Source organism: Emys orbicularis, chromosome 11 (assembly GCF_028017835.1).
Source record: "Emys orbicularis isolate rEmyOrb1 chromosome 11, rEmyOrb1.hap1, whole genome shotgun sequence".
NCBI lineage: Eukaryota > Metazoa > Chordata > Testudines > Emydidae > Emys > Emys orbicularis.
The window spans coordinates 44,447,920-44,472,400 of NC_088693.1; the positions used below are offsets into that span (position 1 = coordinate 44,447,920).

Genomic DNA, 24,481 nt, shown 5'->3' on the forward strand with positions numbered 1-24,481 from the left:
AGTCTGGGCTTGATCAGCATTATGCTTACAGGTGATTGGTTCAGGGTTTCTCCTTTTAGTTTCCAGCTGGCGTGGACATCTTCCTCAGAGATTTCAGTATCAAAGCGGGCAGTCTCTGTCTCAATTACCTCCACACTGTACAGGTGGCGCAGAATCTTAATATCCCGCTCTGAGGGGTGAGACAAACAAAGGAACATTTGATGCCATCAGCCTTCAACAGAAACTCACAAGAAGAGCTTTACAACGGAGAGGCATTGACAAAACCACCCTACCTTCAATGTTGAGTTTGGCAGAGGTTTGGTCAGTGCCACAATCACAGGTGTATGTTCCAATGTCTTTCTTCAAAGCTTTCTTGAGGATTAGGATTCTCTTTTTGCCATCAGCCTTGACAACAACATTTTTTGATGGAGTTATTTCTTTGCCATCTTTCATCCATTTTACAGGAGCATCTGCTTTGCTAATTTCACATTGTAAAATCACTTCATCTCTCTCTACAGCAGTATAATCTTGAAGCTTTGCAGTAAAGTAAGGATCTCCCTCTGCAAATACAAGTTGAGATAAGCATATGACAGTTTTAATTGTTTTAAAAGCACAATTAGTCCTTTTAATAAAGTTTGTACCATCTTAGGCCATGCAGGATACATAAGGCATAGTCTTAAAGCTTTTTATTCCTGTCAAGTGTCTGAACAGAGGATTAACAACAATAAAAATTATAACACTGTTATTTTTCTGAGTGTCCGAACATTTTGATATATATTTATATTGGTTGTGGTGATTTGATTACAAAAGCCAGCAAAAACCTATTAGCGTAGCTATTCAAAAGCAGCACAGGAAGAAGTAAATTCAGAGTAATAATTGCTAACTTCACTGGAAAATATTGTGCTGGCTCTCCAAAGAATATAAAGTGCTTAACAGCTCCAAAGCACTGTACATATATTAATCAACAAATCCTCGCAACAGTTCTGAGAAGTTTTTAAATAATTAGTATTATCTTTTGTGGCAAACCCAGGACAAACAGCTACAAAGGGGGTAGTAATCAGTCCCAGGGGGTTAAAAAGGCCTCTCCCAAGCCACTGAGGAGAGAGAACCATGGGGAAATAAGGTTCAGCTGGGCAAGGGGTTACTAGGGAACTAATTAGGTTCAGCTGGCTCCAACTGCTTGGGACCTTTTTAAACCCTCACCGGCGTGGAAGGAGGGGGGAGAGAGAGTGAGAGAACCAGGGAAGCTGCCAGTAAGTTAGGAGCAGCAAGGCTCTGAACCCTTCCTGCAAGGAAGGCTGCACTCTGTCCCCAGAAGGGAAGATAAACAAGCACAAGGGGCTGACTGAGAACAGGAATAGCCAGCCCCTGTGCTACCTGCAAGGATTTGCCTTGCCCAAGCCGGTGTCTCCAAGGCTAAAAAGGACTGAGCCTGCTGCGGAGAAGAAGGTACTTTGCCACACTTGGTGTCAGAAGTGGGATGGAGTGAGGTGTTGTGGCAAGCCATCTCAGGGCAAGGTAAATCGCGCACACACACGCACGCACACGCACACGCACGCACACGCACACAAAAAATGGAGGACGTAGTGAAGGCGTTGATTCAGGCCACTGCGGCCCAACAAGAGGCTACCAGAGTACAGATGACAGCCCAGCAAGAGTCAGTACGTGTCCAACAGGAGACAAACCAATTGCTGATGAACCAGGCGGCCCAAGATCGAGCCACCCTGAATGATGTAGTGAACCAGTTGAAAGCCCTGACCGCGCTGATGCATGGGCCCCAGGGGACCCGGCCGCTACGCGCAAGCAACTATTTACAGAAGATGACAACGGATGACGCCCTGAGACCCATGGGCCGGAGAAGGTGGTGGAAATCCTGGTGTTGGACAGGTACATGAGGGGGTTGCCGCCGGGCGTACGAGGGTGGGTCCGCCAAAATGATCCCTCCTCATATGATGAGCTAGTTGCCCTTGTAGAGAGACACTTAGCAGCCCAAGAACTTTCTCGGACCCCCGGGGAAGGAAGGCGCCAGAATCGGAGACCAGTCTCTGCACCAAGGCCCCGGTTTGCCCTAGCGCCAGGCCGGACAATGGAGGGGAGGAAGGAGGCAGAAGAGCAGCCCGTGGTCCCGGAGAGACTTGAGGACTGGGGGAGAAAGACTCGAGAGATAAAGCCCAGCAGCCCGAAAAATAGGGGGCTGCCCCGAGCGGGGTACCGATGTTATGCCTGTGGCGAAATGGGGCATATCGCTGCCCAATGCCCAAATCTAGGAGAGCCTATGCAATGCGAACTGGGAGATATAGGGGGACCATGTGATCTAATAAGTCTAGTCGGGGTTGCGATGGTCCCTCATAGATACACTAGGCCAGTTAAGATGAATGGTATAAAGACCACAGCCTTAGTAGACTCGGGAAGTGCAATCACGTTAGTCTCGGGGAAGCTGGTCGGACAAGACCAACTATCCCGGGCCAAACGCTCGGGAATATCCTGTGTGCATGGAGATGTCAACTATTATCCAACCATCCCCGTAAAAATAGAAGTTTTCGGAAGCCCCACTAGGTTGACGGTGGGAGTAGTTCCAAAACTCCCCTACCCTGTCCTTATCGGACGAGACTTCCCGGGGTTTGATAGCCTACTCCCTGGGGAGAAGGTAGAAGAAAATAATGACCCTGGAACCCAGGGCGTGGCCCAGATCGTTAACCCTCCCCCAACCTTCCATGAATTTAGCCAGGATTTGTTCTCCCTGCCGGGGAAGTCCAGGAAGACTAAGAGGGAACGGAGGGCAGATAAAAGGAGGGGGACAAGGGTCCTGACCCAGTGCCAGAAGTCTACGCTTGTAGGGGAAAGAAGGGGCTCGACTGACAGTGGGACTGGGTCGGCGATCAACAACCCTATCGCCGGACCTGGTTCCCCAGGGGCTTTCCCCGAGGGGGAGACGGAGGTAGACCCCCCCGAGTTTAGACAAATGGGGACCGCACGCGGGAATTTTGGTCAGGATCAGGCCAATGATCCCATATACCACAATATTCTCAAAGAAGTAGTCGAGGTAAATGGGGTACCCGTGGAGGGGAGAGTTAAGGGCGCGGGGCCATATTATATGATTAAGAATGACCTGCTATACAGAGTAGTCCGGGTCCAAGAGCAAGTCATACAACAACTCTTGGTCCCACGGAAGCATCAAAGAGCCGTAATGGAGCTGGCCCACAGCCATCTGTTCGGGGGCCATCTAGGGGTAGATAAGACCCTGGATCGGATTCTACAGAGGTTTTTTTGGCCTGGCGTTTATGCAGCGGTCCGACGATATTGCACATCCTGTCCAGAATGCCAGATACATGGGCCCCGACCCCACTTAAGGGCCCCTCTGGTACCTCTGCCAATTATCGAGGTCCCATTTGAGCGTATAGCTATGGACATAGTAGGACCATTGGAAAAGTCAGCCCGGGGCCATCAATACATTCTGGTAGTACTAGATTATGCCACCCGATACCCCGAGGCCATACCCCTACGGAATACCACGTCCAAGACCATAGCCAAAGAATTAGTCCAGATTTTTTCCAGAGTAGGAATACCTAAGGAGATCCTGACGGACCAAGGGACCCCCTTTGTGTCTAAGCTGATGAAGGACCTGTGTACAATGCTCCACATACGGACCCTTAGAACATCGGTCTACCATCCCCAGACCGATGGCCTGGTCGAACGCTTTAATAGGACATTGAAGAACCTGTTACGTAAAGTGGTTAGTCGTGACGGGAAAGACTGGGACGCCCTGCTGCCTTACTTTCTGTTTGCCGTACGGGAGGTACCTCAGGCTTCCACTGGATTCTCCCCCTTCGAGCTGTTATACGGTCGCCACCCCAGGGGCATACTGGACCTGGCTAAAGAAGACTGGGAAGGACAGCCGAACCCTGGGAGAAACGTTGTTGAACATGTGTTGCAGATGAAAGACAGAATAGCCCAAGTCACCCCCCTTGTGCGCAAACACATGGAGAAGGCCCAAGGGGCACAACGGACAAACTACGATCGCCGAGCAACGACCCGGAAGTTCCAGGTGGGGGACCGGGTGATGGTGCTCATACCCACGGCCGAGAGCAAGCTCCTGGCCAGGTGGCAGGGGCCATACGAGGTAATAGAAGCGATAGGAGAAGTCGACTATAAGGTCCGACAGCCGGGCCGCCGGAAGCTGGAGCAGATCTACCATATAAATCTGCTGAAACCTTGGCACGATAGAGAAGCTCCGGTGGCTGCACTGGGGGTGCCATCCCCTAAAAGCAACCAGCCCGACCTGGTGGGGATATCCCCGGAGTTGACTCCGGAACAACGATCAGAAGTGATCAGCCTGATCAAACGCAACCAGGATGTGTTCTCCGAAAAGCCGGGCAGGACTACGGAGGTTCACCATCACATCCTCACGGAGCCTGGAGTGAAAGTGAACGTTAAGCCATACCGGATCCCAGAGGCCAAGAGAGAAGAGATTAGGACAGAGGTCAGGAAAATGCTGGCCTTAGGAGTCATTGAAGAATCTCATAGCCAATGGTCCAGCCCCGTCGTTTTAGTGCCTAAGCCGGACGGCAGTATGAGGTTCTGCAATGACTTCCGCAAACTCAATGAGGTGTCCCAATTTGATGCCTACCCTATACCCAGGATAGATGAGCTGATTGACAGATTGGGAAAGGCACGGTTTATGTCTACCCTTGACCTTACCAAGGGCTATTGGCAGATCCCCCTGGCCAAGGCCGACAAGGAGAAGACCGCCTTTGCAACGCCAGAAGGTCTATATCAGTACACTGTTCTCCCCTTTGGGTTGCATGGGGCCCCCGCTACTTTCCAACGGCTAATGGACAAACTGTTGCGACCCCATGGGAAGTACGCGGCAGCCTATCTCGATGACGTCATCATATATAGCCCCGACTGGGAGACTCATGTGGAGAAGGTGGAAGCGGTCCTGGACACCCTCAGGAAGGCAGGGCTGACTGCCAATCCCTCCAAATGTTTGATTGGGTTAGCTGAGGCTAAGTACCTTGGGTATATAGTGGGAAGGGGCGTGGTGAAGCCCCAGCTCAACAAGTTAGAAGCTATACAGAAGTGGCCCCGACCACTCCGGAAGAAACAGGTCAGAGCATTCCTGGGACTAGTGGGGTACTATAGGCGGTTCATTCCCCACTTCGCCACCAGGGCATGCCCATTAACGGACCTAACAAAAGCTCGGGGCCCTGACATAGTAAAATGGTCCGCTGCGGCCGAGGGCGCTTTTTCGGATCTGAGGACGGCCCTCTGCACAGACCCCGTACTAGTAGCCCCAGACTGGGGGAAGGAGTTTATCCTACAAACCGACGCCTCTGAAGTAGGGCTGGGAGCGGTGCTTTCCCAAATGGTCGGAGATGATGAACACCCCGTCCTCTTCCTCAGTAGGAAGCTCCTACCTAGGGAACGGAAATACGCCGTGGTGGAGAAGGAATGCCTGGCTGTGAAATGGGCCATAGAGAGCCTCCGCTACTATCTACTTGGACGGAGATTTACCCTTGTCACAGACCATGCCCCTTTGCAGTGGATGCACCAAAACAAGGACAAAAACGCGAGAGTAACAAGATGGTTCCTGTCGCTTCAACCCTTCCACTTCACAGTACGACATAGGTCTGGGACCCGACATGGCAATGCGGATGGCCTGTCGAGAGTGCACTGCTTTCCGACCCAAGTAGCCCAACCCCGTAGTGTTGAGCAGGGGGGGGGGGGATATGTGGCAAACCCAGGACAAACAGCTACAAAGGGGGTAGTAATCAGTCCCAGGGGGTTAAAAAGGCCTCTCCCAAGCCACTGAGGAGAGAGAACCATGGGGAAATAAGGTTCAGCTGGGCAAGGGGTTACTAGGGAACTAATTAGGTTCAGCTGGCTCCAACTGCTTGGGACCTTTTTAAACCCTCACCGGCGTGGAAGGAGGGGGGAGAGAGAGTGAGAGAACCAGGGAAGCTGCCAGTAAGTTAGGAGCAGCAAGGCTCTGAACCCTTCCTGCAAGGAAGGCTGCACTCTGTCCCCAGAAGGGAAGATAAACAAGCACAAGGGGCTGACTGAGAACAGGAATAGCCAGCCCCTGTGCTACCTGCAAGGATTTGCCTTGCCCAAGCCGGTGTCTCCAAGGCTAAAAAGGACTGAGCCTGCTGCGGAGAAGAAGGTACTTTGCCACACTTTGTAAACATAGAAATGGAGACACAAAGAGATTCAGCTGACTTGTCAAGAGCACACACTGTGTTTGTGGCAGAGCAGGGATTTGTAAACAAGACTTTCTGATTCCAATAGTGTGTTCTTTTTTCAGGAATACATATAATATCCAATATGTAAATTCATACTGAATAAAAGTAGGATACACTTACCAATAACCGTGAGTTTAGCTTCAGAAGATTTGTGCATAGCTTCCACTCTGATCTGAGAAGTGTCATCAATAGAGAGATCTTTAAATATGAGTGTATGGAATTTGCCATCGTCTTTCATTGAAACCACCTTACTGGTATGCAGTCGTTGGTCATTCTTGAACCAGGCAACAGGGATATTGTCATGAGACAGTTCTACAGTAAACTCTGCAGTCTCACGCTCCTTTGCTGTTACATCTTTGAGAGGAGTAATGAATTTCAGACGAATGCCTAAACAAACAATGTGTCTCATTAATGATTATATTTATGTAAAAAACAATTGAAAGACAACTATCCAGTGTATTATCTATAGAAGCATCAAGTCAAACAAACCTTCAATGATCAACTTGGCACTTGTTCTTTTATCTTCAGCTTCAAACATATATTTAGCTTCATCCTCAAATGCAACTGTCTTAATTACCAGGGCATGTCTTGTGCCCTCTGAGATAATTTCAAACTTCTCATCACCCGCGATCTCTTGTGTTCCTTTCAACCAACGGAAAGTCTTGGGTTCCCTAGACACCTCACATTCAAACTTGGCCTCATCCTTCTCAAAGACCTTGACATCACTGAGTGGAGTGATAAAGATGAGAGGTAGTTCTGAAATCAGAGAAGATCATTACAAGTTCAGAGATGCATTTATTCTGGCTTTTTTATTGGTAGATTTAATAAGAAAGTTTTGTATGCACTGAGAATGTCGCCACTATACCTTTCACTTTCAGATTAGCTGCACTTTTAGCATTTGCAGCCTGGAAGGACACTTCTCCAGTCATATCCAGTTTGCAATTATAAAGGATAAGAACATGCTTCTTCCCATCTTCGATTATTTCACAGTTCTGGTTTGTAGGAGGAAATAAATATAATTTTTCTAAGCCATCATCCATCACATGTTACTATGGGGAATTTTTATTTTTTAAATGTACATTGTGATTTAAAAAATAATGAAAGAGGCTTACAGGTGAAGGTGTTAAAGTTTCTCCTTTTAACTTCCATATGGGGTGGACATCGGGCTCAGAGATTTCAACCTCAAAACGAGCTGTTTCACCAACAAATACCTCCACTCCATACAGGGGGCGCTCCACTTTTATTATACGAGCTGGAAGCACAAAAACACAGGTCAACTTTACTGTATTAAGCTATATGTTACAAGGTTTTCAGCTGCGGTCCAGTCGGAAAGGTGTGGCCACTTACGCTCAATGTTAACATTAGCTTTTGTCTTGTCAGTTCCACAGTCACACTCGTAGTTGCCCTTATCACCATCTTCAATCTTCTTGATTTTTAGGATACGGCGTGTGCCCTCGGTCTTTATGGAGATTCTCTTGGAAGCTGTAAGCTCTTGTCCATCTTTGTACCATTTCACCGGTACATCTTTGCTAAGTTCGCATGCCAGAACGACATCATCTTTCTCAATAGCAGAATAGTCTTGTAATTTCACGGTGAAGTATGGATCGGCCTCTACAAATGGCATGTTGGTTGTGAAACAGTTAGTAAACTTGCAATCAATATATAATTGAAGGCATATTGAAACGTAAGAAGTTATTAAAACAAATGTTTTGTCACTGTTCCTTTAAGAAATTGTTTATATTAAGTGGTGGTAATACTTTACCTAAGACTTGGAGCTTTGCACGAGTGTGCAAGCCCTTGACTTCAGCCTTTATCTCAGAGATATCATCAAGTGTCACTTCTCTCATTTCTAATTTGTGAGTCTTGCCTTCTGCATGAATCAGAACCGTTCTGCCTGTGTGGAGTTTTTTGTCATTTTTGAACCAGGTCACTAGCATATCTTCATGAGAAAGCTCGAACTCAAAGTAAGCCGTTTCCCCTTCTTTCACTGTTTGGTCTTTTAGAGGTGTGATGAACTTCAACCTGACACCTATAATTAAACATTACTAGTCAGTACCTTAACATTAGGCTAGTGAAGTTCTAGAAGATGTGCTCTTTAATAATTTTCACATCGTCTCTGCTCATAATGAGATACTTGCCTTCCACAAACAATCTTGCTGTACTCTTCTTCCCTTCCACTTCAGCGGTGTATTCTCCTTCATCATCAAACTGTGAATCATTGATTACAAGGATGTGTTTCTTTCCATCTGCAATGATATCGAATTTGTCTCCGACTTTGATGATGTCAGTGCCCTTAGACCATATAACATTGGCTTCCCGGGTGAGGACACATTCAAATCGAGCCTGACGCTTCTCGGGAACAGTGACATCTTTTAGAGGCACAGCAAAGTCAAGTTCGATTTCTAGAAACAAAACAGAATTAATTTTTTTCAAGCACTCAGTGTGAACTTGGACTAAGTGATACTATACTCTATTTGCTAGTACAGTGTACCTTTCACTGTCAGGATGGCTGTAGTGAGCGCATTGAGTGCTTGGTAGAGGATTTCACCAGCCTGGTCCAACTTGACTTTGTGTAAGGTTAGGAAGCGTTTTCCTCCGTCAGCTTTGATTTCACAAGTCTGGAGAAATTACATTTTTTAGTAAGAAAACTGGTATCCTAAATACACAATATTGGACTGTGTTCACAAAAAAGAAACACTCCAAATCTTGTTTTACACTCAGGGAATAGTTGCCTGTTAGAGAACAGTATTGCTACCAAATCAAAATGATTTTACTCAGAAGGAAATTTTAAAAAGTAAAATAAAATACATTTCTTTAACGCTCAACTCCTATTTTTAACTTTTAGGCGCCCCTCTAGCAATTTACATGGGCCTGGATATTTTTGTTGTGATGTGAAGCCTTGCAAATTATTTTATGTTATTTGTTGTGAAACATAGTTCCTTGAGGAGGACCACATTTTCAATCATCATAAAACTTAACCTCTCTAATTTCTGTGCTGGAGCACTGGATGACTGCAGAGACACAACAGACCAGCAAAAATTTTACAATGTGACTAACATAAAAGTTTGTGGAACTTTCTCACAGTATTCTCATTTTAAATGAACTGCTTTTTTAAATGGGAGGATGCTTACAGGTGAGGGCCTCAGGATTTCTCCTTTCAGTTTCCATTCTCCAGGAATATCTTCCTCAGAAATTTCTGTGTCGAAGTTTGCTGTTTCTTTCTCATAAACTGTAACATTCTCCAGTGGTTTAAGCAGCTCAACCTCACGCTCTGAGATGCACAAGCAAACATGTGTAACATAGTCAACGAAAGTTTTGATACAACTTTACAGCAGTTCAAGTTTTGAATATTCTTGTTTTGAAAGGATGAAAATACTGGCATATACAATAATTACATATAATATTCAGAAAAACTTCCTTACCACCAAGGGTCAGTTTAGCTGCATATCTGCGACCTTCAACTTCCACTGCATATTCACCAATATCTTCAGGTGTCGCATTCTTAATTTTGAGGTAAATGAGATTTCCTTCTTTCAAGATCTCTGTCTTTTCAGTTGGTTCAGCTGGAATTTCCTCATCTCCCTTGTACCATTTAAAATTTGGTGTATCCTTGACAAGATTGCAAACAAAAGTAGCTGTACCCTTTGGTTTCACATGCTGGTCTCTTATAGGTTTCACCAACCAGTCTCTTATCATTTCTGCATGAGAAAAAGTTAATTAAAAATTAGGGTTCAGAGGCTATTAATACATATAAGTGGGTTCATAAATGAGAGAAATAAGGGCTTCTGAAATTTAGGTTATTCCAATAATAGAAGTTGTCATATGCAACCAGAGTAGAACATTTCCCAAAGACTTGTTCGCAATTTATGGAGGGCAGATGGATAGGAGTGTCTATATCAGGATTGCCAAAAAACCAAAGACCCTCCAATAAATCATAGCAACTTATCGGGGAGCTGAGAGCAATCCATATATTTGCCAAAATTATCTACTAATTTTCAGCAGATAAAATCCGCCAAATAGGAGTCCACTTCCAACAATATTGATGAAATCTGGTTAATTCTGGCATAGAATTTCGAGCACTACTCCCCACTGATCCCGACTGGGAGTTCCACATGAGGATCAATATGACCCTAATCCTATAAAATGATAATCCTGATTCATCTCTCTTTGAGTAGCAGCTTTTCCTATAACTTCCGTGGGAGTTAGGCCCTAAAATACCAAGAGTGAACATTTCAAAATGTGTTAAACAAAGGTGAAGAATAATGAACCCATTACCTAAGGAATAAAAATACGGTGACCACCCTTTTGTGCTCCTTTTCAGGTACCAATCAAGTCAAACTTTCCTAATTTTAAAGCACCCCAAACATGCACACAAATTCAAAGGAGAAAATTTAGAGTTTGATTCTGATTGCTTACCTATTACTTGAACAACAGAGTCACATTTGAGGTCAGTATCTTCTACTGTCACAGTATAAGTGCCAGCATCAGAGTCATCTGCATCAGTGATAGTGAGGGCGCGTTGCAAACCAATAATATTCAGAGCGTACTTTCCAGGCTTATCATTTATGATCTTTCCATCCTTCCTCCACACCACATCTCTCTCTTTGTTCAGCTCACAGCTCAGATAAAATGGCTGCCCTTTGACCACTGTGACTTGTTCCTCAAGAGTTTTCACAAAACGCACTGGTATTTCTGTGGGAAGAGGGAAACATATTTTGATGCATTTTATTTCTTATACAGCATAGAGACGCACTGCATATAGAATGAAAATATGAAATGATCAATGGAAATTATGATATTTACTGAAAACTCACAATATACAAACATATTTAAAGCTGTAAATTATAGCTATCCTTTAAGTTGTTGAAGAATCTGAAGCATATTCAGGGTGCAAGGAAATACCTTCAACAATGAGTTTAGCTGTGGAGGTCTTTTCTTTGTTTCCCAGACGTAGCACACAAGTGTACTCGCCGGAGTCTGAAAGCTGGACATCAATAATATGCAGCTTCCTGTCTTTGCCATCTGCAATAAACCGGTGCTTTGGGCTCTCTCGGATGTTATTTCCGTCTTTCATCCAGCTGGTAAGTGCAGTAGAGGGAGAGATAAGAACCTCAAAGATTGCAGAAGAGCCAATAGATTCAGCTTCTTTCAGCACTATGTCCTTCATTTCTTTGACAAACTTGAGTGGCACAGCTTTAAGTTGGTAGGTGAAGGGTGGCTCCTCAGGAGGTTTTTCACCACCACTGCCCGGCCTTAGTTTCCTCCTCTCGAGTTCTGCAGGGGATGGTGTCTTCTTGGCTATAAGTCAGATGTAGGGATGAATAAACTCATTCCAATTTAGAGTTTTGCTTGTATGCATGCTGTAGAAACTGGGCTGAATGAGGTTCATGAGCCAGACGCTTAGTTGCCAGTTTGACAAAATTGACAGTGATGCAATTAGAGCACAAAAACTGCACAATCAAACCTAGATTAAGCAGTCCACAATTCTACCTGGACCATGTTAAAAGCTGGGGTGCCGTGCAGTTCTTCATGCTCAAAGTTTCAACTGGGTTAAAGCATCCATTCACTTTTGTTATGTCTTAAACACCCACACTGAGATTTGATATGCCCTCCTTTACAGTTTTCCTCTTTGATTACAATGTATTCATAGTAAAGCTTAATTTGCTTTGTCCAGAATGAGGCAGAACATAATCAGAATCATAAGTCTCTTTATTTAATCTGAATGGCAACATTTTAGAGAGATTTTATTTAAAGTTTAATATTAATCTCTATTCTAAATTTGTCCATCATTTGTGTCAAATATGACAATATAAGCAAGGTTAAGTTTCATATCCTGTGTTAGTGGCTGAATCACATGGATTTTTAAAGATGATTTAATTAAAAATGTAACTTCAGAAATAGGAACAAATATTGTCTTGGCAAAAAAAAGAGAGAGAGACACAGTTTAGATGAAACTTTATCAAATCCTTGTCATTCTAAGTCATATTTGGGAAGTCTGCTGTACAATCATTTACACCACAGAAAGCTGAAAGCATTCATTATCTTTAGAATTTTATACATGCAAACTTTACACTGTTTGTATTTTATGATAATTTTTCTTACCTTTAATAGGAGTTTTAATCTTGCCAGGTTCCTCTTTTGATGCTTTGGGCTCTGCAGTAAAACAGCAATAGTATTAGCAATGTATTAAGTCTGGTTAAGTAGATGTATGCATTAACATTAAGATAAAAAATCTTTTAAAAAATGACATTTTCTCTTTCTTCTGCCTCCATACATACATATACTCATACAGCAAGGAGAAGGGTGTAAACATATACATTTTTATACAACATATACTGTCAATAGTTAGACTGATAGTGAATATTTTGAAGTATAGCATCTAAAACTGCATATCCTGTGGTAGATATTAAAAAGTGGAGCTTAGGAACCCTCCCTTTAACAGTATTTTGTTCTGTCGAAAAACTCGGTCATTTTTTAAGACTCGCTGTGAAGTGGCCATTCACTAACGTAAACTCTCAGTTACGGGTTTTTTAATCAAATGTAAACAAAAAAGCTGTAAATGATAAATAAAATGGTAATCATCAATTATGGGCAAAACAATGAAACTTTGTAAAATAGATGATTTCTCAAAGGACAGTAGTGGAAGAAACTGCCACTTAGCACGCTAGAACCTGTCTTTCCTGCTCTAGTGAGGCACTACACAGAAGTATAAATCTAAATACCCTTAACAAGAGACATTCATAAACTACTGCATGACTACCCAACCACCAATTGAAATGAAGGCCATTTCAAAAAATTGCAGCCCACACAAATGTCACTGCCTCCAAAGAACACCGATACCTTGACTATCAAGTACCAATAATAAAAAGCCATGTCTGACCCACCCACCAGTAAATTGAGGTAGCTCAGATCTCTTTTTCAACCTTTTTTGACAGCTTTTAAAAGGTAACACGCATATTGTAAAAACCAAGCCAAGAAATATATTAATCTATTCATGAAATACGTGTTCAAAGGTAGAGGACTATGCTTAAAAGTTAGGGATGATTTATCATAATTCATATGTGTTTCTGCTTCACTCTGCCATTCATGAACTATTGTTTGCAGTGTTGTTGTATCCATGCTGGTCCCAGGATATGAGAGAGACAAGGCCGCTGAGGTAATATCTTTTATTAGACAGAAGTTGGTCTCCCCCACCTTGTCTCATTCATGAATTATGACAGGTCGCCCCTTACTTTTGAAAATATTTCCCACATCACACTTCCCATTATCCTGGATTCTGTATATGTGTATACAATGATTGTTTTAATGTTTGAGCAATATGAAATGCAGGACACAGAATTCAAGAAATGATAAAAAAAGAGGTGTAAATGTGAACAATTTGTGTGAACCACTCTGCAATTTTACAGTAACAATATATAGATGATTTAAACTAACATTTAAAAATAATGTAAAAATAATACAATAAACACAAAAGATACGGATGTATGTTCAGATGATACACACTAGAAGACAAACTAGTGACAGATATTTGAATACCTGTTCAGAGAATTGATGCATTAGATGGAGATACAAAAGGTACTGAAGGATACAAGCAGACTGACAAATAAACACAAGCAGATAATGATGAGAAATGGTGTTTTCTTCCAAAGCTTATATGATGAGCCATCTGTGGAGAAGTTTGGCAGCAGCCTTCTCACCTAGCTTTCCACAGCTTCTTTCAGCTCCTCAAATTAATCCAATTGCCAGTCATCTTCTGAAACTCTACCATGCTCGGTGAGATCCAGTCTCCAGTCTTCTCTCTCTTCTGTAATGGAGTGATAACTTTACCTTGGTGGGCATTCTATTACAAGACAGCTTTTGGTCCAAAGGCTTTGTTTTCGTCTCTGTTTTCTTGGTGACAGGAGTACATTTTTTACTGCCACGTTATGCTGCTATTTTATCTGACATGTCTTCTGCAACAGAGAATTCTCTTCCAGAAAGCTTGAGTTCCTCTATATTTAAAGGAGATTTGTGTCTTTCAGTTTAAGATTTGCTCACTGTTTTTAAGAGCTGAGGTTTCTCTTTGGGAGATAACTTTTTAATATTGTTTTTTTGCCCTCATCCTTTGACATCTAATAGGACTTTCCTTTACTGATTCAATTCCATCGCTTTTTTCAAATTGAGCTATTTTGTCAAGGTCTCCTAAAGAAATCTCAATGTCTCTACCATCTCCCAGAATCACCGTTTCAAATTCTTCTTTTCCTACAGACAGCTTTTCCGGGGTTTTAGACTGTGTATCTTTGTCTTTATCTAAGAAGGTCCTAGAAGGAGTTTTAACTTTCTTAACTGGCATAAACCTTTTTCCTGCTTGCCATGTAAAGCTACCTGTTCAATCATTGATGCTTCTGAATCTCTCTCCTCATTTGGGTTTCAGTGGACTCTCTTTCGTCTGCAAACATTTTCCCTTCTATTTTCATTTCTGCATCCTGTGGCTTGAGAACTGAATCTGTAAAGATTCTGTCAGCCTTTTTGCTGGGAATCACCTCATCTTCAATGAATTTCCCAATGCCCCCATCACTTCTCAGTACAGCCCCAGTATCCTCAGAGGATTCCAGGGAACCTTATTCTGCCATTTTACAGTCAAGATTTTTGTCAATCTCTTCTTTTTGAAAGGTATCTATTTTCTTTACTTGTTTGGTGGGAACCAGGATTTCTTCAGCTGTAGGAACATCAGCTTTCTTGAAAATAAATTTCCCCACTTTCTGAGTTTTCTTGTTTATGTCACGCTCCTTCATGAATTTACCCAAAGGGACTTTTTCAAACCTCTTCAGAGTGACATCTTTCTTCTCTCCCTCACTTGTTATCAGAGGTATTTCAGGTACTACTTCTTCAGTGGCTTCTGTAGTATCCATCACATAATCTTTTATGGCAATTTCTTCAGGTTGCAAACTTATTTTATTTTTTTTCTCTCTTTTTGGAACATCTCTCTTATTCTGAATCAAGATATCAGACTTTCTGGGGGCATCTTCAGGGAGGGAAATTAATGCATTTCCCTTTTCTTTTTCATATGTAGGAAACTTTTCCCTTTCTTTGGATGGAATGCTAGACTCTTCGGGGAATCTCTCATTTTCATCCTTCCCATGAACCTCTAATTTAATTTTATTCCTCTTTTCTTCTCTGGCACTTCTTTCAATGTGTTCAGATGCTATGTAAATGGGCTTTGGTTCCTCATGGGGTGTTCTTATTTTAGCCTTTTCAAAGGCAACCTGACCTATTGCAGGCACTCTCTCATCTTTAACCATAGGATTCTTCCTTGAAACTACAGTTATTACTGTATTACTTTTGATTCAGCTTCTTGGGCAACCATTACAAATTGTTTAAGAACCTCTGTCTCTTGTTTATCTTCCTCTGGTTTTAATATTCTATCAACTGTTTCATTTGAGATGTTCAGCTCAAATGCTTCTTCTGCTCAAATGTCCCTGCAGCTGCCTTGTGGCAACACAGGGGCCTAGTTATCTCAGGGCTATGGAGCCTTTCACCCTTAGGTTGCCAGTTCAAATCCAGATCACACTAGCAGTAGCTGAAAATTGTTATTCTGTGATGTTGCCTGGCAACCTACATGGAGTTTTTGAATAGCTGTCCACATCACCAAACCAATATCAAAATGGACACTAATTGCATGCTTCACAAATGGTCAAGGACTGAATAAAGAGAATTAACTGCACTCTCATTTTAGAATGGGTCCCCTCTGGTTCATGGTTGGGCCACATAGTGATGGGGAAGATTGTGTTGTTGTTGCTTGTGCTACAGCAGTTTCATGGATGAAGCTCCTAAACTGTAAGCACGTCAGAGAGGGACGGACTATTCAGATGTGGTTGTACACAATGGGTCCCTGACCCTGGCTGAAGCCGCTGGATGCCACCCTATATGAATACTAAACAACAATAGTAGTGCCAGAGAGCTTCAGTGCTATTGGCACCTTTGCCAGAACTCAGGAAATAGAAAACAAACCCCCAAAACAGCAAACAAAACAACATAGTCATCCTTGCCCAATATGTACAACATAAATGTATTTTTGCTGTACACATAATATAACAGGCATACAACACATACAGATGAATGCCTGAACATACAGAACAAATATCAAGAAATTAACAGAATATATACATTTCATTAGACAAGTTAAGTACGTCTCATCACCCACACTGAAGAGCATAGACTAGACCCCAATTGTATAGCTTTGGGGCAGGAACTATCTTTCTTATTATGTGTGCAGTGCCTAGTACAATGGGAGCCTGATCCCCCACATGGGGGGTGGGAAGGCTTTAAGTATATGGAAATAATAAATGATCAGATCCCACAGCCCTTAGGTGTCATGTTGTCTTCAGTGTATATAGTCACGTAAGAAATGGCTGCAGGATGGTACTGCAAATTAGCAAACACTCTACAGAATCCATGTTAATACCTGCTTTCTTTCCAACCACTGGAGTTGTCACTGGAGCAGCAACAGGGACTGGCTCGGCTGGTGGTTTGGGAGATTTTAGAGCTGTAGAAAGAATTAAAATGTATTAATTAATTGATTTTAATGTATATGTTTATTAAAACTTATTACATAGCACTTTCTCAAGTGCGCTATAAAGCATGCATTTACTAGATCCTCACTCACAACAAATACTCAGGAAATATCCTTCACTCCTGGTAGTGCGAACAGTTAGCCAAGATATTTGCTTAACACACTTTTAACTGGAACCAACTCAATGGTAAAAGGCAAGATGTACAGGGAAATGTGTGTACAATTATTTATGTTGAAAGGACTCTTACCTACTGCGGGTTTCGGTTCAGGAAGTGGGATAGCTGCTGGCTTAGGTTCTGGCACTTTAAACACACAATAACCAATAGGTTAGTATAAATATTTTATAACCTTATTTCAAAATACAAAAAAATCATAACGGAGAAGTGCAAAATGTTAGTGAAACTTTAAAACACAGACAATTAATAGAAGACAGACTTTTTTATTTTATTTTTTTAACTTGCAAAATCCACTGATGAAAGACAGAAGGGCAAATACATATACAGCAAGATGCAGAGCTCTCAATGGAATAACAATGGAATTAAATTCTTTAAGCACTGAAGAACTAAAGAGGAAATAAGACCCAGAAGAATGCAAAGAGGCTAAAAAGGACAATTTTTATGGCTGAATGATATTAATGATTAGTTTAGCTTATATAAAATGGTGTTCACTGATGGATGCAGTTTAGTTGCAGATATAAGGAAAAGAGCACCACACATTTGGTACCTTTCTCTGGTTCAGGCGGTTTCTCCTCTTTTTTCGTGACAGGTGGTATCTCAATTTTCTTCTTGGGAACTTCTGGCTCTTTAAAATATTATTTTTATTTTGAAAGATATGTTTAAATTCCTTGACTACCCAGATACATTAACTGAAGTAATTTTAATATAACTAGAGTGGTTTAATATGACATCAGAAATTTAGTCAAGTTCTATATATGTGTTTAAGATTTTCAGTTGACCTTAGGTTTAAGGTACATATATATTGTTAACAATCTAGATAAAACTAGAAACAGAAAACAGACAGTAGGACATGCAGTTAAAAGACCATAATTGGATCAACTGTGGTTTATGCTTTCTTACATTTTAGTTTACATTATAAAACATTTTTAAAGTTCTCTTTTAGACTCAGAAAGAGAAATAGCCACCAAGGTTCACAATTCCAATCTGGACCTAGATTTTCCCAAAGTTTGGGTATATTTTTAGTAAAAACTTAAACTCAGCATATTACAGGCGTGGAGGACATTTGCACAATTCTGATCTGAATCCAGGTTTAGACACTAAGCCCAATAAATTGCTAATCAGAAATAGGATTTTGGTTTGGGTCTCTCCATAATCAGAAGCATATGAATGTGATCTTGACTTGTACCTTCAGGTTTCTTTATCTTTTCTACTGGTTTAGGTTCTGGTTTAGTTTCTACTTTAGGTTCTTTCTCAGGTTTCGGTTTTTCCTCTTCAGGTGTTTTTCTAGGAACTTTGAAAGAGAAAGAATTTCAGTTTTTAAAGCCCTATATGGATGAAGAAGATGGTAATTAAGATAAAGATTTAAAAATTATCTGAACAGAGAAGAAATATGAAACAACCAGTATAGTGTCAGGAATATAGCTTTTATGTAATTATTATGGTTATTATCATAATGGCAATTTTACATTCAGTCACTTGGAGCAAAAAATGTTTTAATTTAGAGTGGTCTATCTGCTGGAAAATGTATATTTTAACATTCAGACTTAGAATAAAATTAGTTATTAGATCATTTGAATGAAAAAGCCACTGAATTTACACAGAACTATAATCCTAGGATATTTTAGAACTCAATATAATATTGAAGACTTGTAAGATCTTCAATTTGAATATATCTATACATCAAGTAAAACATGTTAATAATGAAATTACATATCAAGTTAATTTTAGTCTTGCCCATAACAATGACATATTTGATCACAAATGTTTATCAGTAACAGATGAAACCAATAATACTGCTTAAAATTTGTTAAATTTATTTTTGGAGACATAAGAGAGAAGCTTTTAGGAATCCTTCATGACATTTCTGGTATTTTGAATAAATAATAGATTCACCAACCAAAAGCCACACTACCAGTTAATTTTCAGCATTTTTTGATGAAGTACCTAAACTACCCATAAATTCTTACTGTACTTGATAATTTGAATTACTGTATTAATGCCAACATTTCTTGTGAGCACAAAAATAATGTATTATGAGTTATTTTTAAATGATCAATTAGAGTGGATAATTCTTCACTAACATCTGAAATTACAAACGAATTTCAGGGCCAAAATGGTTGATTCTGGATTAAACTCCAATTGACTTCAAAAAGAGCAGGTTTAAGCCCTCTATTTTGTTGTTACCTTTTGCAAGGTAAATTGTATATCTTATAAATCTTTTTTTATTCTACTTGTTTTTAGTCTACCATAAGTAAAAATATCTCTTATAATCATTATCTAAAGAACTAGAGACTTTTAAAAAAGAATTATACATCTGAAATTCCACTTTGATTTCAGTTAATCTGAAACAGCAGGACAGATAATTCAGTGCAAAGAATGGGAGCTATTGGTTCCCCTATGTATAGCATGCCAAAAAGCAAATGAGCATGAGTGCATTGGGAAAGCCCCAGTCTTTGCAGGAAAGGAGTGGCCAGTGCTATCTGCCCTACTGACCCCATGGAATGACCCCAATATGAACTCTGCATAGTCAGATCTTCACAGGACTGGAGAAGAGTGCCAGACTGGACTAGGGAATAATCGATCAGGCCAGCTTCCCTCTAACACAGTGGATATCCAAGCAGAAGCCCGATAGGTAGGGTGACCAGACAGCAAGTGTGAAAAATCGGGACAGGGGGTGGGGGGTAATAGGAGCTTATATAAAAAGACCCAAAAATCAGGACTGTCCCTATAAAATTGGGACATCTGGTCATAGGGGACCCATAGGGGAAGGTGCAATCAATCATTGGTTGCTAGGTAGCCACTGACAACATGGCTCCTGAATTAGTGCTACTGCCAGAGTAGAGGGAATGGGGTCCAGATAACAGCATGAAAAGGAAGACTCTCCCAGGGGATGTCCTGATATTCTCAGTGTTCTGCTCTGCTTTCCTTTTAGATCCTTTGGATCTACTGGATTTTCAACCTGTTCCTCCTGCATGCAACCACAAACTCCTTCAACAGGAAATGAGCCTCAGGCAGCATTTAGCTCATGTAATTTCCCAAATAACTTTCTCTGGGAGGGCATAATGCAGTCCTAGCGCAGTGTTACTTTGGAATACTTAGGGAATGGATTTGTGTGCTTTCACATTTATATCATGGCCAAATCACTGTACCTTTTTTAAGAACAACTTCTTCCTTTGGTGGAGGGGTAACTTCAGGAAGTATTCTGCGGCCTTTCTTTTCAACTCCAGGCACTTAAAAGAACATCATTTAAAATTTCAAAATAAGTTCATAGCAGTAATAGCAGCCATCCAAATACACAAACCAAATGCTGATTTACAATAGAACATTCAAAACAGAAAATAAAACAACTGAAATGGATGCAGATTGTTTTACTTAATCTTTTTTTCCTTGTAATATCTGTATATGCTTGTTTTATGGATCTAGGACTAGTAAGAGATTTTCATAAAGATAACAAAATAAATGTATGAGTCTGAGGAACCCACAAAAGCTAAAAAATTCAAAGTTAAGGGTTAAAGGTAAAATTCTTCTCTCTGTCAACACAATGGATCTCATCCCTAATATTCTACTCTACCTACAGTTGCAGGTCCTACTTACCTATCTACCTGGATTGTCGGTCTATGGTATTTATAAGATGCCTGTCACCTTAATTTCTAAGCTCCGAATAAACTTAGGAAGAAGAAAAAGAGCCCAGAATTTTTTTTCTCTCGCTCTCTTGCAGGGATTTCACTTTTGGCACTGTACCTTTTAATTTCTTTTTCACTAACTTCCTCATTTTTGTGTAGTCCCACTTCCTGAAATTAAATGCTACAGTGTTGGCCAGCTGTAGTGTTTTCCCTGCCATAAGGATGTTAAATTTAATTATATTATGGTCACTATTACCAAGTGGTCCAGCTATAGTCACATCGTGGACCAGATCCTGTGCTCCACTTAGAACTAAGTCAAGAATTGCCTCTCCTCTTGTGGGTTACAGGACTAGCTGCTCCAAGAAGCAGTCATTTAAGGTGTCAAGAAACTTTATCTCTGCATCACATCCTGAGGTGAAATGTACCCAGTCAATATGGGGATAGTTGAAATCCCCCATTATTATTGAGTTTTTTATTTTTATAGCTTCTCTAATTATATTATTGAGCATTTCACAGTCATTATCACCATCCTGGTCAAGTGGTCAGTAATACATCACTACTGCTATATTCTTATTACTAGAGCATGGAATTACTATCCATAGAGATTCTATGGTACAGTTTGGTTCATTTAAGATTTGTACTTCATTTGATTCTTTTTTTCCCATATAGTGCCACTCCCCCACCAGCACAACGTGTTCGGTCCTTCTGATATATTTATACCCTGGTATTATTGTGTCCCATTGATTATCCTCATCTCACCAAGTTTGTGTGATGCCTATTATATCAATGTCCTCATTTAATATGAGGCACTCTAGTTCACCCATCTTATTATTTAGACTTTGTATATAAGCACTTTAAAAACGTGTCACTTTTTAGCTGTCTGCCATTACGTGATGTAATTGAATGGGACTCTTTTTCATTTAACTGTTTCTCATCAGAGCCTACCTGTATTTTATCATCTTCCATCCTCTCCTCCTTACTAGGACATAGAGAATCTCCATTAATAGATCCTCCCCTATATAAAACACATGCTCCTCCGCACCTCTCGGCTTTCCCCCAGCCCTTAGTTTAAAAACTACTCTATGATCTTTTTAATTTTAAGTGCCAGCAATCTGATTCCATTTTGGTTTAGGTGGAACCCATCCTTCTTGTATAGGCTCCCCCTTTCCCAAAAGTTTCCGCAGTTCCTAATAAATCTAAACCCCTCCTCCCTACCTTTGTCTCAGGCCTGGTCTACACTACCCGCCTGAATCGGCGGGTAGAAATCGATCTCTTGGGGATCGACTTATCGCGTCTCGTCAGGACGCGACAATCGATCCCCGAATCGACGCGCTTACTCCACCAGCGGAGGTGGGAGTAAGCGCCGTCGACTGGGAGCCACGGCAGTCGATTTTGCCGCCGTCCTCACAACAGGGTAAGTCGGATCTGATACGTCGAATTCAGCTACGCTATTCGCGTAGCTGAATTTGCGTATCTTAAATCGACCCCCCCCTGTAGTGTAGATGTAGCCTCATCCATGCATTGAGACTCTGCAGTTCTGCCTGTCTAACTGGCCCTGCGCGTGGAACTGGAAGCATTTCAGAGAATGCTATCATGGAGGTCCTGGACTTCAATCTCTTACATAGCAGCCTAAATTTGGCCTCCAGGACCTCTTTCCTACCTTTCTCTATGTCACTGTACCACGACCACCGGCTCCTTCCCAGCACTACACATAAGTCTTTCTAGAAATCTCAAGAGATCCGCAACCTTCGCACGAGGCAGGCAAGTCACCATGCGGTTCTCCTGGTCATCGCAAACCCAGCTATCTATGTTTCTTATTTATTTGAACTGCAGTAGGGCTTTATACCCCAAATAGAGTAGTGTAGATCCCCATAATTGATCCCACGTTAATATCCTTCCCTAACACAGCTCTCTAGCACATCCACCAGCTCCTGAATTACACAGTGGGAAAGGAAGGTGCGATTAAATCTAGAAAAATGAAAGATGTTAAACACAGAACAACAACAGATGACATCTGGACAACATCTTCCAAACATTTAAAAGAGAAGTGCTTAGGAGCATACTGCAAAAGATGAATTTCAAGAACTACAATCTAGTGCCCACCAGAGACAGGAATGAGAAAATACGATTCCCCTCCCCCTCTGACCCGTATACTAGATACCTTTAGCAGGGGTAAGCTCCACTTTCTCTGGAGCCTCAACAGGTTTTTCAGGCACAACTTTCTTCCTCGGTGTGGGAGCTTTAAAGAAGACAATTTGATTTTTACTACCTACATCCTTAGAATGAAACTATTTTAAAATGAGAAAAAGAAAAAATCCTTGTGCTAAAACCCACCAAACACCCCACCAACAAATAACTGATTACACTAGCAACATAACAAAAGAAAACAATGGACACAAACTACAGAGTGCTTTCTAAGTAGCTGTTCCAAAGGTGTAATGGGATCTTTAATGACCACATTTGTATAACAGCTCCAGCAACATACTACCCTGGAGAATCATGCTGGGGATCAGAACATAAGAACGGCCATACTGGGTCAGACCAAAGGTCCATCTAGCCCAGTATCCTGTCTTCTGACAGTGGCCAATGCCAGGTGCCCCAGAGGGAATGAACAGAACAGGTAATCATCAAGTGTCCCCATTCCCAGCTTCTGGCAAACAGAGGTTAGGGACACCATCCCTGCCCATCCTGGCTAATAGTCATGGATGGACCTATCCTTCGTGAATTTATCTAGTTCTTTTTTGAACCCTGTTATAGTCTTGACCTTCACAACGTCCTCTGGCAAAGAGTTCCATAGGTTGACTGTGTGTTGTGTGAAGAAATACTTCCTTTTGTTTGTTTTAAACCTGCTGTCTATTAATTTCATTTGGTGACCCTTTTTTTTCCCAGTGTGAAAGTATGTACGAATATGTTATCATATTATGCTAAGATCTTTTTCAAAGATTAGAACAATTTAAAATATATCAACTTTTTCATAAATTTCTTCATTTTAACTGAAAACCACACAAACTGACTGGACAGATATTTCTGAAAGCTCATAACAGATAAACAATTAGTAAGGAGTATCATTAGACTGAAAACAACCAAAACAAGCCCTGAGTTAGGCTAAAAGTAATATATTAAAAAGCCCACTTTTCAAGAGGAGCAAATTATAATTAAAATGCATTATATTGAAGCGTTCAGTAAAGCTGTTAATACTGATTTCAGTAGCTTCTTATACCTTTCAGCTGAACTTTTTCCATCTTAAATTCCTCTTTTGGTGGAATAGGTACCCGTGGCTTTGGTTTTTCAGGAATCTTCTTTTCGGGTTCTGGCTCTTTAAATAATATTGTGGCAGATTTAGAATACATCTACTATCATAAAGTGAGATGAAGAACATATAATGTACCAGAACCTCCATTCTGCTTCCAGTGAAGTCAATGGCAAAACTCTCATTGATTTAAATGGAAGCATAAAAAGCTCTAAATAAATGTTTTGTTGCTTGCACATAACTTGAATGTCCAGTATGAATTATGAAAGCACACTACTAACACATGAACAAAAATACACGAGGAAAACTGAATATCGGGAAGACTATTATAATTAAATTACAATGAATTGAGAATTTAGAACATATTTACACATACAATAACACAAGGAGAAAAACTGGGACTTAATACAAATACAACACAGTTGTGGAGAACTATGAAGCAAGATGTGCACAATTTTGAAATGAAGGTGTGCATTTGACTATGGCTATTGTATATACCTTCTACTGGTAAAACCTCTTTTACTACAGAGATCTCTTCTTCTGCTGGAGAGAGCTCTTCTTCTGCTGGAGAGAGCTCTTCTTCTGCTGGAGAGAGCTCTTCTTCTGCTGGAGAGAGCTCTTCTATTTCTGAAGTAGGAGCAGGTTCTGGTTCTTCAGGC

General features: G+C 41.2%; 1 protein-coding gene across 1 annotated transcript in view; it reads right to left on the reverse strand.

Moving 5' to 3' along the window:
* The window catches only part of TTN (titin), a 309,203-nt gene that overhangs the window by 100,723 nt on the left and 183,999 nt on the right, over positions 1-24,481 (reverse strand). The window contains exons 171-192 of the mRNA XM_065413700.1: positions 23,793-23,888; positions 22,734-22,811; positions 20,099-20,179; positions 18,136-18,240; positions 17,497-17,574; positions 17,016-17,075; positions 16,666-16,746; positions 12,323-12,374; positions 11,124-11,524; positions 10,638-10,913; positions 9,644-9,919; positions 9,353-9,492; positions 8,713-8,839; positions 8,360-8,623; positions 7,984-8,250; positions 7,569-7,832; positions 7,334-7,473; positions 7,087-7,213; positions 6,711-6,977; positions 6,342-6,608; positions 273-539; positions 30-169 (exon numbers count right to left, since the gene is read on the reverse strand). Of these exons, the coding sequence (XP_065269772.1) occupies positions 30-169; positions 273-539; positions 6,342-6,608; positions 6,711-6,977; positions 7,087-7,213; positions 7,334-7,473; positions 7,569-7,832; positions 7,984-8,250; positions 8,360-8,623; positions 8,713-8,839; positions 9,353-9,492; positions 9,644-9,919; positions 10,638-10,913; positions 11,124-11,524; positions 12,323-12,374; positions 16,666-16,746; positions 17,016-17,075; positions 17,497-17,574; positions 18,136-18,240; positions 20,099-20,179; positions 22,734-22,811; positions 23,793-23,888 (3,854 nt within the window). The remainder of the gene's footprint in view (positions 1-29; positions 170-272; positions 540-6,341; positions 6,609-6,710; positions 6,978-7,086; positions 7,214-7,333; positions 7,474-7,568; positions 7,833-7,983; positions 8,251-8,359; positions 8,624-8,712; positions 8,840-9,352; positions 9,493-9,643; positions 9,920-10,637; positions 10,914-11,123; positions 11,525-12,322; positions 12,375-16,665; positions 16,747-17,015; positions 17,076-17,496; positions 17,575-18,135; positions 18,241-20,098; positions 20,180-22,733; positions 22,812-23,792; positions 23,889-24,481) is intronic.